The following is an 18,809-nucleotide window of genomic DNA, read 5'->3' on the forward strand; positions in this document are numbered from 1 at the left end:
TTGTGGTCTGAGATACAGAAAACCTTTTGAAACAACTAACCTAGATGCACTCAAAGTACAGAGTCAGATTTATAATCTGGCATTAGCACCATTGCTGCAGTACACCAGCAGCCTAGTAGAGGCAAATTTAGTACAGCACATCAGCACTGGGAGTATAGCGCCCTCTGCAGGCTTTCAGCCATGTCTCAGGTGTTCCTCAATGGTGCTCTAAAGAGACTGTAATGGTGCTAGTGTACAGATGTAAAGCCCTGAGGCAAAATTGTGATTTTGGGCTACAAAATAAACTGGACAAACAGATTTAGGAATCTTTGTAAAATATATGCGACTAACTGATAATTATGTGCAGTCTCTTCTCATTTCTAAATAAATTGTAGGCAAGTGATTTAATACAATTTTTTATTAAATTCATTTTCACATGTACAAAAATGTTCAAGAGCAAAACAGTATTTTCACAAATGCATGGGCCAGACAAATGCACTTTTCTAACATACATAATATGATGTCAACTACGAGAGCGGTAAGGACTTCCCCTTTCACCCAACACGTGCAAATCATACATTTCTATGGCACCTTCTCCAAGTGAGGACTGAACAGCTTAAAACTTACTTTTCAAAACCCACCCAAAGTAAACTTCAACAAATCCATTTCCCCGAAAGGTCGTTCTAACAGAAGGCAGACAAACTGTATAAATACAGAGCGTGGGGATGACTAGTATGAAAGTTTGGTCAACGGCTTAAATTACAGGTGGAAACATTGACGACAAGTGGCACAGTCCCATAGACCAACAATACCAGATCAGTTGATGGATCAAGAGTAACATTTTAGAGGTCAGTAGTGACCACAGGAGTGACCCCGTGAATGAGCAATGTTGGGCCCAGGTCTCGACTCAACATGTCCACCTGGTGAAGGTAGGCGCGATACCGTCTGGTGTCTGCTGGGGGACGGGGCAAATACAGGAAGCGCACGACGGGCCTAGGGGCTCCGTGTCTGCGAATCAGACTGTTGACAGCGCAGATATACTCGTCTGTCAGCAGAGCATCATTATTGGGAAACATTTGGATGCCATCTTCCTGCAGTTCTTGCTCTGGTCTCCGATCATAATTATTGTGTGCAGACTCTACCAGACTCTCTCCTCCTTGTCTCCGCCAGTGCAGCGCCACCACCTGGTCCCATGCCACCATTTGCACCTTAGCTGAGATCCTTAGCTTCTTTAGCATCACCCGGAGCTTCTTCTCTCCCTCCTCCTTTTCGGTCACGCTGCAATTAGCTTCCACACACAGGAAGAGGCGGAGTCTCGCCTGGCTCCAGGCACGTGATTCTTGAAGCACGCAGGCCAGCTGCAGTAGGAACAGTGAGCAGATGTCTACGTATCCGCGGCTGTCTGGTTGGAGCAGATTCAGAGGCCACACGTCAACAAATGGCCCCGTCATGCTTCGGTGGCTCCCAATCTTCCTGCCTGACTCCAAGACCTCCTCGCGGTTGAACTGAGTTAAGTAACGAGCCAGTGTCACATTCTTCCCCATTTTTACAGCGTCAGCAATGATGGACACGTATTCATCTTCTGGAAGGTCTTTGAGTTCCTCAGCACACCGCACATTAGGGAAGAAGGGAGACCATTCCTCTCGGGGGTCCATGGATGGAGACGCTGCATCTAGGCCAGGTCCTGAAGACAGGAGAATTTTACCTTGGAGGTCATCTTGAGGGGTGCAGTCATCATAGAATCCCAAGACAAGAGTGTTTGGCCTCATTCCGCCTAGACAAACAGATGTATGAAATGTGCGTTAAGGATAAGAACTGTAAATAACATCCTCATACATCAGCAATAGAAACGTGCCTACCAAAGCCTGTGATGAAAAGCAGGTTCTGAACTCCATGTCTGACAGAGTCTGCCAGGGTAAGGTTGACAAATGCCTTGATGTTTAGATGGTCCACTAGAGAAAGCCAGGAGTCATAACAGCTCAGCAGAGGATCAGAGGGCAACCCATCTACAGAACCACACACACACAAATAGAAAATGTCAAATGTGTTGGAACAGTCTTATTTCGTGTTTGCAAGTTTCCAACATCCGCAAATCAGTTTAAGCAAAAGGTTGCGGTGTATCTGGGTATATTTTGGTGAAAGTATACTGATGGTGCATACTTAAGAGATGTGGCTTACATTGCAAGGGCAGGTTAAAAAGTGGATATGTACATTTTGACACTTTTTCCGTGTCAACGTTAGAATTTCCGGGAACTGATTTTAAGCTATACTTTAAGGCTACAGCCACTAACTTTTAAAAAGCCACCTTTCAAAACTTCCATTTTAGCTTTAGTATGACCAATGACAATTCTTACCCAGTAAACCCAACTGTACATGTCCCAGTACTAAAAGGCCACTCTTCTTCAGGTCATTAATGAGCATCATGAGATTTGTGCAGCTGCGAGGGTTTGCCACCATCAGCAGCAGCTGGGGCCTCCAGAACTTCACATGGTCCTTACGCACATCCAACATCAACAGGTACTTGCGCACCTGAGTGAATAAAGATGTGCCGTCATAATTTGTGCAAACTTGCATCATACTGTTGCTTCAGTGAGACAGAGGGCTTGTTTGTGACACCTGGTGGAAGATGAGAGCCTGACTGATGTAGCCCCAGTTGCTGATGGGACCGAGGTAGTGGATAAGCATCAACAGCAGCATCATAAAGGCTATGCTGGCAAATGCATAAATTGCATTGATCAGGAACATCATGACCAGGCAACCAAGAATTCCCAGAGAGCAGGTATGCCATGTAAAGCATCGGAATGAGGGTCTAAATGGAAAAATTAAGACAATGGCAGAATGAAAATGTACTTTGCAACCACAATTGTGCAAATGAAATCCAGCACAGAAAACCTGCCAGTATCCCACACTGTACCTGAAGTTTGGTGCAGAAGCCCATTCGAGAGCCAAACAGGCCAGGTTCACAGCAGCATAGACCAACAGGAAGAAGATGGTTACAATACTAGCAATGTTGTTCAATTTACCAGCAAACAGCACCACCTAGTGGAAGGGATTGACAATATTAATTTGGCTGACATATTTAATCAATATGTATTCCTGTGTTACTTAAATCCAATTTAGGTTGCAGCTACAATTTCTAAAAATGGATAATTAAAATGTAATAATTCTGTGCAAACCTTGGCACGCACTACCTTAGTGTTACTGAGAACAATGTCTACAAACAATAGACCATATCTAGAAAGCAAAAGTAGCTTCAGACTTCTGGATGACCCTTGACCCCAATACAAACCACCTTGAACAGCTTAACTGGTTTGAATTACAACTATAGATGCCCATGATGTGGTCATTTTAAAATCTTTCCATCTAGCTAATGATGTGGCAAAGTAGTAAAATGAGACAATCACTTAGCGTAAGATGACGTTAGCCTGCCGTCTCCCAGGCATCAGGCTTCTAATGTTCTTCATTTGACAAATGGTCAGCCAAACGGAAATAAAAGTTTTAAGTGTTTTCACCGCGGACAGGTTGGTGAAGGACCAGTAGATCTAACCCTGACAGTTATCCAGTAGATGGTCAGCTGCTAATTGCTCTGCCTCCATTCAAGCTCCCACCCTTACCTTAGAGCAGCACTACATCGTACACAAACAAGCGGTGGCAATATACATTATGATGCAAAATGTTGATTAGGGCAACAATGTTTAAACTTTGTCCTCTTTATCCTTCTCATTACTGAAAATCAGATGCTTCCTCTTACTTTCGCACATATGTAGCAGAAAGCACAACGGAAACACATTTTTTAAAAAACCATTAGGGTGTAAATTACTATATTTTCTTCTGTTGTTTAAGGTTCATGGGTAGCAGACAATGGGTATTAGTAAAAATAAATATCCATTTTGTGTTGCTAAAGAGTCCCTTCACAGGTTGTGTACCTGGTCACTAATCTAACATGCAAAAGACCAAAGTGAACCAGAAGGGATTGCGAAACAGAAGTGACTGTTTGAGCGTTGGGGAGCTAAAGCAGAGTTACTCTCAACTCTATGAAACAAGAGACTGCCACTCGTAAAACTGTCAGTGTACTAGCCAACCTGTACGAGCAGCCAAGAGGCAAGCACCGAGGCCCAGGGGTTCCCACTCAGAGACGTTTTCCTCACCAGAGCCAGCACGCCACCTGTAGAGATTTAAAACATTACCAAAGGTCACTCCGTTATTGCTCATGGTATTAGATCGGATAAACAAGCCGACTCATCCTAAACTTGTCCTGGAGCCAAACACAGGATTTCTCTCTTCAGAGAAAGTCAACACTGCAAGCCATCTGTTAAACGATGCTTTCAAATTAACATGCCTCCACTTGGATAACGAGACATGATGAAATTAATAAAAAAAAGTGTCAATGTCTCACATTTGAGATGGGAGGCCTCTTTCAACAGATGGCTGGATATTAAATGCTGACTCGGCTTTGTACAAGGCCAGCTGGAGTTGGATATTCTTTCATATACACTTTGGATCAACTATTTAGCCCCGATAACCTAAACAAGCAACATTTTTATTGAAATCCTTTTCACGTCATCAGATTAAACCCTTCTGCCAACAAACACATCATTTGCTACTTTTTCCGATGAGTCTTAATGTTGGGGACAGGAGGCAAACATCTCACCAAACAGGTCATCTTTGGCCAGAGCATACAGGATCCTGGAGGCTCCTATCAGGTTACTCATGGCAGCAGACATGGTGGAGGAGTAAACCCCAATGGTCACTAGGGGCGGCCATATATTGATGTCTCCCAGGAAATTGTAGTCTTTTTTGAGGAGGGGACTAAGGATAATGTAAAAAAAAGATTAACCGTTAGTAAAACTACATTTTAATCACTTTACGGGTACAAACTAAATAAACTGAGATATTCCATCTCTTAAAAAAAAATATTTATAATGCTTGTGAAAAATCCTCCATTAAATTGTTAAGTGACCATAGCAGTATCTCTGATGTTTCTATAGATTAAATATAACTTTGTTTCATTTATTTTAGTTTTATGCCAATACTGCTGTGTGTGTGTGTGTGTGTGTGTGTGTCTAACCGGTCACAGGACCACGCAGCCAGCAGACCAAGCAGATTGTAAGTGATGAACGTTGTCAGAACAGCTGCGAGCGTTCCTCTTGGGATGGAATAGCTGGGGTTTTTCAGGTCGCCTGGAAATCACAACAAAACTTATTCACCATGACAAACATACCTTATTGTAAGTTCTGTCAATGTTCAGCCTTTCAACAAAAAAAAAAAAAAGTGTACACATGAACTGCCTCTTAAAATCAGGGGCTGGATCCAAAGTCTGCATTTATAGAGCAGCCCTGCCTCGATTGGTTAACAAAAAGCACCACTCCAAATGTTGCTGAGAAATGTAGCTTTCTTTCCTCCGCACTTGATTTGGGGGAGCTAGCTCGGCCTCTGAAGGACTCACCGTCATAGACTTTGACCGTCTAGGATCCAGCCTCTGAACTGGGACAAAGCTCTGGGTTCCTCCCTTCTAAAAGTGACAAATATCTTGAAATAGGGACCCTTTGCTTGCCCTTAATTCCATTAATTTATTGAATCATCATCTTACCTGACATGTTGGAGCCCGCCATGATCCCAGTGCAGCCATTGAACATGACAGCGAACACTGTGGCAAAACTCATTGTGGCACCAGTGGTGTAGTCCACTGTGTAACTGGCTAGAAGGAGAGGCTTGTTCATTCATACACATCAGGGATCACCAATACAAAACGGGGACATCCAGCATGTTAAGTACATTTTAGTACCTTCTGCGTAAATAATCAAAGTCCTGAATTAACAGATCAAAGATACATTTTTTTTAAAGTTTTACTTACGGAATAGGTTGCCCTTCAAGGTGTGGAGCTGGAAGCCAGTGTAATTGGCTGTGCTCACACTGGTACCGTTAAGACCAGAACTATGTGGCAGAGTCACCACAAAGGGCCCCACAATGAAAAAGTTGATGAAGATGGTAACCAAAACTGCCGTGACTATGACGACGATAATAAAGGTTGCCTTTGCATAGATGTGGGTACCTACCTGTAATGACAAGCCAGTTAGATTTAGTAACTACTTAAGTTATGTTGAAGTGTATAACATATTAGATAAGGCTTTAACCTGAGAGAAATCTTTGGCATAGATAGAAACGTCTAGATGAGCCTTCCTCTTTCGGCACAATGGAGCAAAAAAAAAGGCAAATTTGCACTATGGACAAACCTTTTCACATATAACAGTAAGATAACATTTCAAAGTGTTGAAACCCTAATCCAATACTTTAAAATAGTGCAACAATAACCACTTCACAGTTGGGGCCCAGGTATCTCCATCGGTATCTGGACTGAAAAAGTTGTATCGGTGCATCCCCATTTACAGGCTACCAGCTGGGGCTTAAAAAGTCAATTTATTTTAAATGGTTAAGTGTTTAAAAAGATGAGCAGACAGCCAAAAATGAAGTCAAATAAAACCAATGAAATCTTACCAAGCAGACAATAAAACACAGGAAGAGCAAGACCGTGCCATAGACCAGAGACCACCAGTATCCAGAGGGCAATACCTGATGGGGACCTGCAACAGCACCCTCTAAGGGACGGTAAAAATAGGGTTAATTAATATCTCAGACCCAAAGGCCTAGATGTAATGAACTAATATTCCTTACCCTCTGGGATGCCAAAGGTAGACATGACAGCCTCAACCAGACCTAGAATGTAGAGAGCACTGCCGCACACATTGGCAAAGAAAAACATGATCCCAATGCTGCCGCCAAATTCTGGACCCAGGGCTCGGCTGATCATGTCTGGAGATCCAAGTTGAGGCATTTCAGACTCCAGAATTATAAGACTGGACACTCGCCTTAATAAAGGCTGTTCAATATTATTTTTTTTAAAAAGGCTAAGATTTACACCAAGGGGGAGCCTGTGCCATCATGAGTTGAACATTTAGAGCAGGGACATTTTTTTTCCTCAATCCATTAGTTAGGCATCATCAGACCCGTGGCCCACTGGTGGGATGCAAAGGTAATTAGGTTAGATAAATAAAAAGATATGGTAATTTACAAAGTTATTATATAATATCTAAATGTTTAAGAACTCATATAAATAACATTGCAATTTAAAAGCCTAAGCTCAATGACCAGGGATGCAAACCACAACACATCAGTTGGGGTTAACCCCTCGACCCCCAAGAATTAGGTTAAACATGAAAGTGATGGAGATAATCTGCACTAGGAAAAGCTCAAAAGGTTTGATGAGGAAATATGACACAATTCATTAAAGTTGCATAACAGCAGAAAGTGATGAGTTAGGGCTGGCAGAATAGTGAGTCATATTCACAGCCCAATATATTTTTATATTTTGTCAGAATAGTTTCAGCGACCAGCAGAGAGGGCCTTTAGTGGAGAACCCTTGCAGTAAAGGATACAGTAGGCACCTCCAGCGTCTAAAGCCCCATTGGTGGAGATGGCACAAATGGAAAGCACGGTCATTGTGATGATAAAGTAGGCCACGAGGAACATGGCAATGGACTGGTAGAGCCCCGCTTGACCCACGACAAATCCTGCGAAAGGGAGGAGAGCATCGTCTAATCATTTGTAACCTTCAACCCTAATGTTCAGGGAGTTTGCTGCTTTTCTGTATAATAAAGTTACTTGTTGTAGACAGAATCTCTTTGGATTTGGGACAGTACTGGCCCAAACCCAAGATGTCACCATGAGCCCTTTTGGACTCAATAGGCCTATTTCACCCACTTGTTAGCATCGACCAAACAGACTTGGTTCAAATTTACATTTAAACATTTGTTTTGTTTTAAAAGGAAATACTTTCAGATTTAAAAGCCCTCCTCTGACGTTACTCACCAATTCTCAGAAACACAACGACGCTGAACATGGACAGGACAGTGGGGGTGACCACGCCGAACACCACCCCGAGCTTCCGGGCGGTCGCGGTCTTGTCCTTGGCCCGCCGGCCGTCTCGGCCCTCCTTGGCCCCGCTGTGAGTGCACTCATCTTTGTTCTGCGGGCTGTTGCTGCTGGTGAGTCGGTAATGCAATAGAGGAGTTTTCTCCGACATGGTCGTCGCGCTCGCGGTAACTCAATTAACGGTAAAACAGCTCGTTGGCGTCACCTGCACAGTTTCAACCGCACGTGCTCAATACAAAGCCCACCGTTCCTCGTCTAACACCCGGAGCTATGCTCAGCTCGTCGAGTCGTCGCCATTATCTTTCTCACGGCTCCCCTACCGAGCGCGGTTCCTCACCTCCTGCAGTTGATGACGGATCACTAACCTGTTCGCTAATTAAAGAAATGACGTAGCATTGGGCTCATCCAATCAGTGGCAGGTTCTCCTTGATTGAACCACCGGCTACTTTGTTTACATGTTGTTGTTTACATGTTGATAGCACTATGCAATTGTGATATCTAAAATATATATATATATATATATAAACACATTGTAATAAATGTGGCAGGAGGAAATCAGAGTTTATTGCATATTGTATTGCAAAAGTTTTGTATCATAAACAGCATTCACATATATCGTGTTAGTAAAAAACGTCATCTTAAATTCAAAATATGGATAGCGAAACACAGAAATTCACAAAGTTGCCTCAGATAGATTTCCTGAATTTAAAAAAAGCAGACACATATATACGGTAAATAAAAAAATGTAAACAGATAATATCTAAAAGTGCATTGAGAATACATTTAATTTTCTCACTAAATGCATACAAGAAAAGCATATAGCAACACTTGTTTCAGTCTGCATTATTCTTCAGTAAGTATCTTTGATTTGTTTTCTACTCAGTTAATGTGCAAAGACTGCTCTATTTGATATTAAAACTAGAATTATATTGAAAATAGTTTTGGGAGTAAGTCTGCCATGAACACCTGAATCCAAAGAAGTAGACTTTGACCGGAAGAAACTTGGAGAAGCTGTGTGTAGTCTACAAAGTATACAACATAAAATAACTGCCTTTTGGCAGATTGTAGGCTTGTATTGCTTCTATGGGCCTTCAACTCACTTTAAAGCCTTGCAAATGTTATGTAGAATGATCCAAAAAAACTGCCTTCCTGTCATACATTCATTTCTATATGATGCTTATCCTTGCAGACACATTGCTATTTTTCCTTTCCCTCCACTTCTCCAGCTGCACTGCCTCTTAATTCATTCATTTCAAAATACTTTATGAATGGCCAACAGAGAAGTGTGTATCTTTTCTCTTTACTCTAAAAGGGTCTACACGTCACACTAGTTAGACAAGCTGAGGAGAATACTCTGAATGTTTTCCTCTGGTGGGGGTTCTTCCTCTTCTATTGCATTGGTGCCCCATTTTAAACTCATCCCCCAGGTTGTGAAGACTGTCCCCTGAAGTTGCTCTTGTGTCACTGGGAAATGCATCTGTCACCGAGGTTAACCATGAACCGCTCCACTTTGCCTGAGATCAGTCTGTTGTAGTTCAACAGGACTGTGCTCAGACTCTGGGTGCTTCGAGGAACACAAGACAGTGCTGGACTCACCACTGGCCCCTGCTGGTAGAAAAAGAAAATACAACAATGAAGACAGTTTTAAAAATGAGACCGAAAGAACATGAACATAAGGAAGAGGCTTGAAATTAAACCCCAACACCCAACGCAGATTTTTTTTAATGTCATTATCAACTGAAAGGAACACTTATAAAAAGTGATTATTAGCAGTATTCCACAAATCAACTTAGGATATTATGTAAAAACAGAGATCACAGGACATCCATCTTGCAGTGTGTCTCACTGGGAAAGTATGCATCGCTATCTTCTTCTTGTCCTGAGGAAGGAAGGCTTGGGGTCACACAACATAACATCATCACTCGCAGGGCACAGATACTCCAGAAAGCCACAGAAGTATGTGAAAGCAGGATATTTCCACACCGGAGGAAACTGATAGTGCCTCTGAACCCGATGCAAACCAGTGAGAGAGAAGCCCATCAACACATTTTCACTCAGTTTGTGTGAATGTTCATCGACACACTGCTTAATGTTTTTTGGCTGTGTTTGTGTGTGAGTGGAGAAGAAGACAGACTGAGCCTGGTTCGCTTTGATTTGGTGGCTTAAGGGTCAAAAGGCATCCAGACGATAACGTTTCTTCTTCATTGTCGATACTGAGGTGCATATGGGAGCGCCTCTACTTTGAATAATATATATTTAAATTGTTTAAAGTATCCAAGACATCCAGAAACTTTGCAGATGATGTATGGCAACTGTAACCCTCGACATGTACACTTCTTTTGACCAACGAATCACCAAAATGTGTGCACTTGTTTGCATGCAGTTTGTTTGCATGCAGTGTGTTTGCTGCGTACACTCAGCTGGAGGTGTGTGAGAATGAGCAGGTAGTTGTTGACGTTGTTCTTCAGCCTCTGCAGTAGCGAAGCGGCACATCCTGGCTGGCTTGGGGCCCTTACAACCTTCAGACCTTCAAGAAGAAGCCTCAAGGATGCAACTATGCCTCCTCTCTTCTCCTGGTGCTGCGGTAACGCGCACACACACACACACACACACACACACACACACACACACACACACACACACACACACACACACAAAGAGGTACAAGGAGATACATAAAAAGCAATTAAAAAGGTTTTTAGAAGGTGATAAAACACTCAGACCAATAGTAAGCAAATAAGAACACCGTTGTGGGCGAGGCTTTTGGACTCCTACGTGTGCCAACATACTGATTTGTTTTCCCAAGATGCTACATGGAGCTCCGTACATGGAAGCTGAACCGTAGGGGAGAGGTTTGTGGAGCCGTTACAGTCACTCTGCAAGGGAGGAGACAGGTGACAGAAGACAGACACATGGGTGCACTACAGAGAGACAGAATGATGGGAGACTAAAGGTGACAACAGACAGGCAGGAGGATTAGATGCAGCCCCACAGGAGCAGACATGTTGGTAAAATGTATATCTGACAGTCATATCCTCACCAGCGCACTCTCCATCTCAGCCACGATATTCATAGCCCTCCTGGCGCCCCTGTTACACACAAATTCTGTGGGGTTGGTCTCAGTGTGCCAGACCTCCGAGGCAACCATACAGAGCAGCAGGAGTCCTGGACGAACACGCAAACACATGCTGAAGCTGAGGCGCCACACACCGTGCTTGTTCGGCTCAGAACAAGTGCATTCAATTGTCACAAGTCAAACTTTTGAGGCTCACTACTCACTGCTTAAAGCCATGCCCTGCGCGGCCGCTCCCAAGGAATCGACATTTGTTCCATTAAGAAATGTGCCAGGTGGAAAATGCCCCGTGTCCACTGTTGGAGGAGCCGTGCGTCCTTTTTGGTCTTCTCACCACTTGATGTCCCACCTTTCTCATTCAGTAGTGGGAAGTGTGAGTGTTATCTAGCCTGAGAGCAGGATGCGCTCCAACTTCCCTGCTGCGCAGCATGACAAAATGTTACAGACCGAAAATGGCATTTCATTGATATTAGCCGGACTATTTTGCCTTCTCATTGGGCCACAGTTGACTTTCGGAGTGTTGAGTGGACAGCCTGCTTGCTGACTAAATGTTAATGATTTATTATTGTGTAAGACTCCATTTACACAGCTGACATTGAATCCGGTCACTACTGCCAGAGGCTATTTACTTGTTGTCAAGGTTTGCTGCAGCTTGGGTTCCTATAATTCACAGAATGAGTGTCAGAGGGAGCTATATGTAGCCCACATATAGCTGGTGGGTGTGTACCCATGTGGGTGTTTGTGATGATTTTAACTGTGTCTGTAAGGCAAAACAAATCATCCATAATGCCTGAGGGCCGCAGCTGGAAGACGTGGTGACGCTCCAATCCAATTGCCATGTTGATGTGTTGAGGAGGTATAATAGCTGTCAAAGACACGGATAAGAGAAACCATACGGGTAATGCACCATCCATCATCATTTTAGACACACGTGCTCAACCCCATCACCCCAGCCTGGACACTGACTGAGTGGCTGCCTTCCTCTATTTGCGCCCAAGCCGTGTACGCATGCCGTCTACTGTTAGAGCCCATAATGAGTGCGTGTTGTCACCATAAGGGACACGGGAGATAAAGAGAGAGATAGAGAGAGCACGCTTTCTTGTTCCCCCTCCAAGCCCACTTCTACCTCTGCGGACAATCCCGAGCGCCGTTAATTGAGACGAATGTGCGCCACGGCTCCGCAGAGAATGAACGGAGCGCCTGGATTTCTGCACACAAAGAGAACACTGCGGGCGATGGCACCGACAGTACCCGCATTGCATCACGGACACGACACCCGGTACCCCGCTGTCTCCCTCCCACCTCAGCTGGAGCCGACGAGGAGACTGTAGCGTCTTGTCACATAGAGTTTCTTTTTGGTCTCCCAATCCCATGCAGCACGCGCTCTCCAACGGCTGGCTTGTCGTCGCTCTCCTGGTCTCCAAAGCCAGCAAAGCAGCTGCTCCGCTGTGCGCTGCTCCGGAGGCGCAAAAAAACCCGGTAATTACGCACCGTGTTGACAACTTTGGACGCGGCGCTGTCGGGACTGCGACGGGACAGTTTTACTGGGATCTACTGATATTTTCTCTCCGGCGGAGAGAAAAGTGTGATTGTCCCCGGAGTCTATCCGGTCACATCACCGTTTTGAGTGTTGCGCTGCAACCTGTAGCTGCGTGCCCCGTTACATCAGTCATCGTTTCCGCGGAAGGCACAATGGAGGGACACAGCTGACGGTTTTGAATCCGTGGCCCGAGGAGGAGAGAAGGAAAAGAAGAGGAGACAAGCAGACTCCGGGGAAACCGTAAGTATGCGGCGTCCTGACAGGATGCATCACCGTCTCCCTTTTCTGCCTCCAAAGTGTCTAATCCACGCGTGGCTCCTGAACTTTGCCCACATCTGGCTCAAGGGCAAATGGTACTTGTGGGTCTGATTGTGTTATGGGGTATTTGCTGGTGTCATTCTGTGGGTATTTCCGACAGGTTAAGTGTTTTCTGCTAATGGGAATGACTGAAACGTGTCATGTAAAACAAAAAGGAGCACAGGTGGTTGTACATCATGATGTTGCGCACCAAGGACTCAAGGTCCTTGTAATATTGTAGATGTATCGCAGTCAAATTAAATGTGTGAGGATATTGACACATTTGTGCCCATAGTGTGTCAGATTGAATAAGATGGGTACTTCCATATCCATCATAACAAAAATAATGAGAAGAAAGACAACTTCCATACATTTAAGACATATCTTTCCTCAGAGTAATTTATAATAACACTTAACTTAACAAAACCTGGTTCTAATCACAACCCTAAATGCTTTATACTATTTTCTAACGAGAGCTGGAAATGGATTGTTTGACCACGCTTTCTCATCATTTGGTCATCGACTACTAACTGTCACTGTCACAGAGGACAGGGGACATGTTGTTTTTCCTCTTGTATTTTGGAACCAAACCTCTATTAAGAGCTGGATGGTTTGTATTTCTAAAGAGTCCTGTGAAGATGGAAAGATGTGGGTCAGTGTGCTGGTGCTCGGGGCTGCAAAGCGCCCAGTTCCTGTGCTGCCGGGGCCACAGAACCCCGGCCTGTCTGCGGCTGCCAGCTCCCTGATAAAATGAAGTCGGTCACTCTCTTTACCCTCAGTTAAAAGGGAGGGGGGATGATGTGAGGACACGTTGGAGGTGCGTGTGAACCTGAAGTGCATGAATAATGAGATGTGTGAATGCCGTAAAGGAGAGTGCTTCTGGGTGAAATCTGTCCCATCCCTCCGCGGTCTCAGAGGCCCTGGTTCTGGTGCCAGTGCTCCAGCGCTTTGAACTGGTTGCCCTGCCAACCGTCAATCAGCTGCAGCCTTGTGCAGGACCGTTTTTTATCTGTCAGCCAGTCAGAGGCATTGACTCCCGGAGGAGTTAAGTCTTTTAACCTGTAAAAGATCAGAGAGTTTGATATTCAAATGCACGGTGGCCTGTGACGAGGCAAACCGTTTCATGTTGTGCCCTCCACTTAACGCTTGAATTTGTTAGCGACCTGCTGGTCCAAGTTTAAAACAATAGGAGTGGCTAAGGCAAGCATAATTCTTAAGACCTGATAAAGTTCTGAACTCTTGAACATTTTAATTTCCTGAGTTCCCAGACCAACTGAGGGCTCTTTGGCGCCGGGCAGAGCAGTGAATCCTTGGAACAGGTTATCGTTCAGGTGCGTGTCTCTTTTGGCACCACATCTCTCAGTGCGATAGATTTCCCTGCCAGTGAGTAGCACCTCTGAAAAGCCTTTAGTGAACGCCTGAGAGATGAGCTCAGAGTATTGTAATACATGTATCATCTGAGGAAAGGAAGTGTAACAAACCTTCACGTGTGAGCTTTCACTGTTGGATACAATCCTACCTGAGAAGTGCTTCTGAAAGCGAAACGCACAAAGGAAGTTTTATGGTGTATGAACCTTGTTGTTCCCGTGAGCGCTGCACTTACTGCAGAATGCTCCTTACGGGGCTGTTGGGCAGCCAATGGAAGACATGGTTCTCCTAAATACACTTGAATGCAAGGCAATGCATTCCAACATTGCCTTGATTCTACCTGTCTTTGGACAGGATGACCACCATGACGTTCCCTCATTTGGTGGTTTGATGATGTCCAAAATGTGCCATAGGTGTTGAGTTGTGGTGGCTGCGTGCATGTCCCCTGAGTGATTGTCGTACTCATTCTTTGACCCTGTGAATGGGGCTATAGGACCACTCACATCATGTTTTCACTTTAATCTGCAGGTGTGTAAGTCGTCTGTTTTCTGTAAAATGCGAGCCGGTTGAAGTCTTTACATCATCATTCAGCGGCCTCATATATTGACAGCTTCAAAGAGCTGATGAAGAGAGTTGATGTTATTCCAGTTCAGTTTGCATCAACACCAGGGCTTCTTAAAGCGGCATTCCACCACTGGGCTCTGAAACTTCAAACTTCTAAATAGATAGCCTGTGGGAGGGTGTATATAAATACATTGAGTTGCATTATGGGGAAATCTAAGATCCTGTTATTCAAGCTGGACCACAGGAACTAAAAGTCAGGACCTATTCTTCTATTCTTCTTTCTTATGCTTCTGCTGCATTGACTTTGACCGTGTCTTTATCAAATATGTGACAACCCATCTTTAGGAAGAAAAAGTGCACAAGGCGAAAAAAGCAATAAAGGAATTAGATTTAGAAAGATTATCTGAAATTATTTATAAATTAATTGTAGAACAGAGTCACCGCCCTTCATAGCGTGACAGTGAGACGCGTGCAAAGGACATTGGAAATCACTGATGGGTTATCAGCACCATTCTGTATAGTCACTACTTAAGGGCCGCTGTAACGATGCATTTACGACATTGACGGAGCCATAAAACCGGCCAACATAAGCCTCAGCCTCGAGAATTACTCATCACACTTGAATCAACCCATGCTGATGACTCAAATGGGGAGCAAAGCGCAGCACCACGCAATAAAAGAGCATTGATATCCTACACATCCTAATTTGTCCAAATAGGCGTTTCATTACACCGGCACCTGCGCGCGCCTCCGCACACAGAGAAGGAAAAAAAAAGAAGGAAAAAAATCATCACATCATTAGTAACTCCATGAGAGACAGTGGAGACAGTGCAGATATTGGAGGAGGGAGGCGTTGTTTTGCAGTCAAACCGCACGAGCGCTGCTCCGAGTCGGCAGCCGGCTATATCCTCTCATCTAGCACACGCACACACACGTACACACACACACACACACACACACCATCACACACACACACACACACACACACACCATCACACACATTGCGGCGGCGCTTTGCATCGTGCAGGACGCCTCATGTTAAGAAACCTGTTACGCGCTGCGCACGTGATGGCAGGTCGCCGTGCCGGGTCCTCCTCCGCAGATTAATGAGCGGGCGCACTTGCTGCTCCCCGGCAGGCTCGGATTGGGTGTCTGTAATGAGGATATTGCGACAATGGTGAAGGACAAGGCCGAGAACCGGACGCTTCAGTATCAGCAAACTTTGGTGAGTTTTCGGATGAGGTCTTACAGACGATGTCTTCGGACACACGCGTCGGCCATGTATAGGTGTTGGCCGGAGGATGGAGACACAGCCTCCAGGTTGGCTCAAAATGTGTCCTGCATGAGGACAGGAGGGGGATTGTGTGCAGCTTTAAAAAAAAAAAAATGTTTATGGAATAGTCCCTTGTTGGCTGATTTTATTCCCTCTAGCAGCTGCCGTGCACTCCATTCAGTATAATTTGATCCACAGGTGTTGCATTACTCTCAGTCTCTGCCTGCCATAATTAATTCTTATCCATTTAGATTTCACCAAACCATGTCAGATGAATTTGTTCAGCTCGAAGAAATATGTGTATGGCTATCTCTGATCACTTTATGTGTGGCCTAATGGGTCATTATTAAGAAGTTAATATCCTTACACTATGCAATTAGAGCCTCACTCGAGCTCTAATGTATTTGACTCACGTCCTGTGTCTCCCTTATCTCCCCTACCTCTCATGCAGATCTTGTCCCTCCTCGTGCCCTTCCTCTCTCCCCTCTTCCCTTCCTGTGTGCTTTCTATACTTGTGAACTAAACTAAAATACGAATCACTTTATACGCCAGCTTTACCCACTCGTGTGTGGACGGTCAAACCCCGGAGCTCTCCACGCAGGGGAACATCTATATTCGGATAAAAGGGGCAGACAGACACAGCAGTGCATTAAAGTGTCCTTCCAAAACGATTAGTGAGTCTGTGACTGCAGTAATAGCTTATCTTCCTTTCCTCGCTTCTTTTTTTTGTGTCCACTTGTTTCCACACATGCGTCCTCACTCAGTCAGTCCGTGTTCACGCAGATGTGCCTGGGCCCAAGTGGTACAGATGTGTGTGTTTTCTTCTTCTCTGCCATTTGTCTGTGTGAAGATCGATGCCGTGCTGTGTGTCTCAGTGCAAAGATCAATATAATATAAGATGGCAGTCAGAGCCTCTGAGAATTGGAACGTGCCGTCTGCCCCCTCCCTCTCCGTGGACTAGCTCTCAGATCAATGGCTTTATCAATCACCTGCAGTCCATTACCCCCAAACATGGATGCATGCATGTTTGTGCAACTCGTGATACTTTTCTACAAAGTGACAGCGCTATTCATCAAGCACCTTCCCCCTGGTTCAACAAAGCACCTGTGAACGGAACGACATGCACAGATAGATGTTAACCACAAACTCAAATCTGATAATTTATTATTTATTGCCAGCGTAGCCACAGTCTTATATTGGGCTCTGATGTTGACAAAAGGATCCTGCGCTTTATTGTTGGCCATCAGCAAGATTCAGAGGATTTTCAGTCATGTGGTTGCTCGAATTTCTGGCAGCACATAACCACTGGTGCTATATAGCAAGACTAAGCAGATGACTTGAAGCAGATACAGAAAAATAGAGATCTGTCTGATAACTTATCCTCGAGGACGCAGCACAGAAATGTCATCTCCTCATTCACAGCGACTGCCAAAAAAAATGGCTAATTCCCTTCAGTATCTATACATTTCTTTTTATAGAATCAGCAGCTGACTGCTTTACGTGTCAAAGACAATAGAGCAAACAACTAGTGCTGGAGCTTTACAGCCAATCAATTTGAGAAGCCCTTAAGATAATATGTGGTGGGTGTCATAAACTTGTCACATAAATAAGATGGACGGCTGGATATAATTACATTGCAAATGACCGTGATCACATTTCCCGTTGTGCGAAATCAACCGTAAAACAAGGATTTGATATGTAAGTCATATCCATTTCCATATCTGCACAGCAGCACTGATGCTGTGTTTTTAGCCTCTGCACCAAATATTTCATGGATTGTTCTTAGAAAGCATCTCCACTAACCTCTCTGAACTCATTATCCAAAGGGAATAGTAAAACAGAGAATAAACAAGCTATTTATAACCATCAAGATATGTGTATATAAAAAAAGGAATGGCAGCAAGCTGTTATTTTCTGGGTCCTGTGCAGAGATGCAGGAGAGACGCCATTTGAGCAGTTGGAAAGCAACCAGGGGTCTGGTGCATGGGTCACTGGCTTCTACAACTTCTGTCAGGTGCCGTGCATGCTGGGACAGCAGGCAGTGCCTGTCTACCTCCCCGGCGTCCCGTGGGATGGAGCAGGTAAAGTGGACAAGGCACAGATCAGAGACTGAAAAGGAAAGGAAAGAGACAGACGGGCAGGGTGTGGTGACGTGGTGCAGCCTTCTCTCTCTTTCAGAGGCGTGGGAGATCTGTGTGTGTGTGTGTGTGTGTGTGTGTGTGTGTGTGTGTGTGTGTGTGTGTGTGTGTGTGTGTGTAGGCAGGTACGCACTGTGTACCTGCATACACACACACAGACGTGCTTGTGTGGTAAATCTCTGTCGGAGCAGATGTTAGAGACGGCATGTTCATGTCCTTCTAGCAGCGGGGGGCTTGAGGATTTGGCTGCCGCAGGGATCAAAGTCTTGATCCACCTGAAGAGGGAAAGCAGCCATCCTATTCCCCCCCCCCCCCCCCCCCCCCCCCACCCCCCGCTCCGCCACAGGGCACTGCAGCACCGCGGATAGGATACATAGACATAGCCTGCCGGCCTTTGTGTGTGTGTGTGTGTGTGTGTGTGTGTGTGTGTGTGTTTGTTTCTGAGCAACCTGCTGCACAGGCTTTCAAGACACGCCAGAAGATCCAGTTCCCACCCTTTTGAATCACTTTCCATCTGTCTGTGGTTGATGAATATTTAAAAGATTAATGCCAACAATGTGCATATATTGGCTCAGGAGAAGATAACTTATCCTACTTAATTGATCCTATCAATTATGATCTCTCCAGCTACAAAAAACGGTGGATGGA

At 44.7% G+C, this 18,809-nt stretch overlaps 1 protein-coding gene across 1 annotated transcript; it reads right to left on the bottom strand.

The window, feature by feature from the left end:
• Nucleotides 1–470: 470 nt before the first annotated feature.
• LOC117746664 (solute carrier family 12 member 9-like) lies at nt 471–8,204 on the bottom strand. Its single transcript, XM_034555935.1, has 14 exons — nt 7,846–8,204; nt 7,413–7,547; nt 6,652–6,789; nt 6,475–6,575; nt 5,834–6,035; nt 5,570–5,677; nt 5,048–5,159; nt 4,631–4,788; nt 4,062–4,144; nt 2,894–3,018; nt 2,596–2,788; nt 2,334–2,508; nt 1,839–1,985; nt 471–1,753 (listed from the first exon to the last, which is right to left on the bottom strand). Exons 1-14 carry the CDS (start codon nt 8,057–8,059, stop codon nt 822–824), a joined length of 2,823 nt encoding a protein of 940 aa, XP_034411826.1. The 5' UTR covers nt 8,060–8,204; the 3' UTR covers nt 471–821.
• Between the last annotated feature and the right edge of the window lie 10,605 nt (nt 8,205–18,809).

This window comes from Cyclopterus lumpus, chromosome 17 (genome assembly GCF_009769545.1).
Source record: "Cyclopterus lumpus isolate fCycLum1 chromosome 17, fCycLum1.pri, whole genome shotgun sequence".
Lineage (NCBI taxonomy): Eukaryota > Metazoa > Chordata > Actinopteri > Perciformes > Cyclopteridae > Cyclopterus > Cyclopterus lumpus.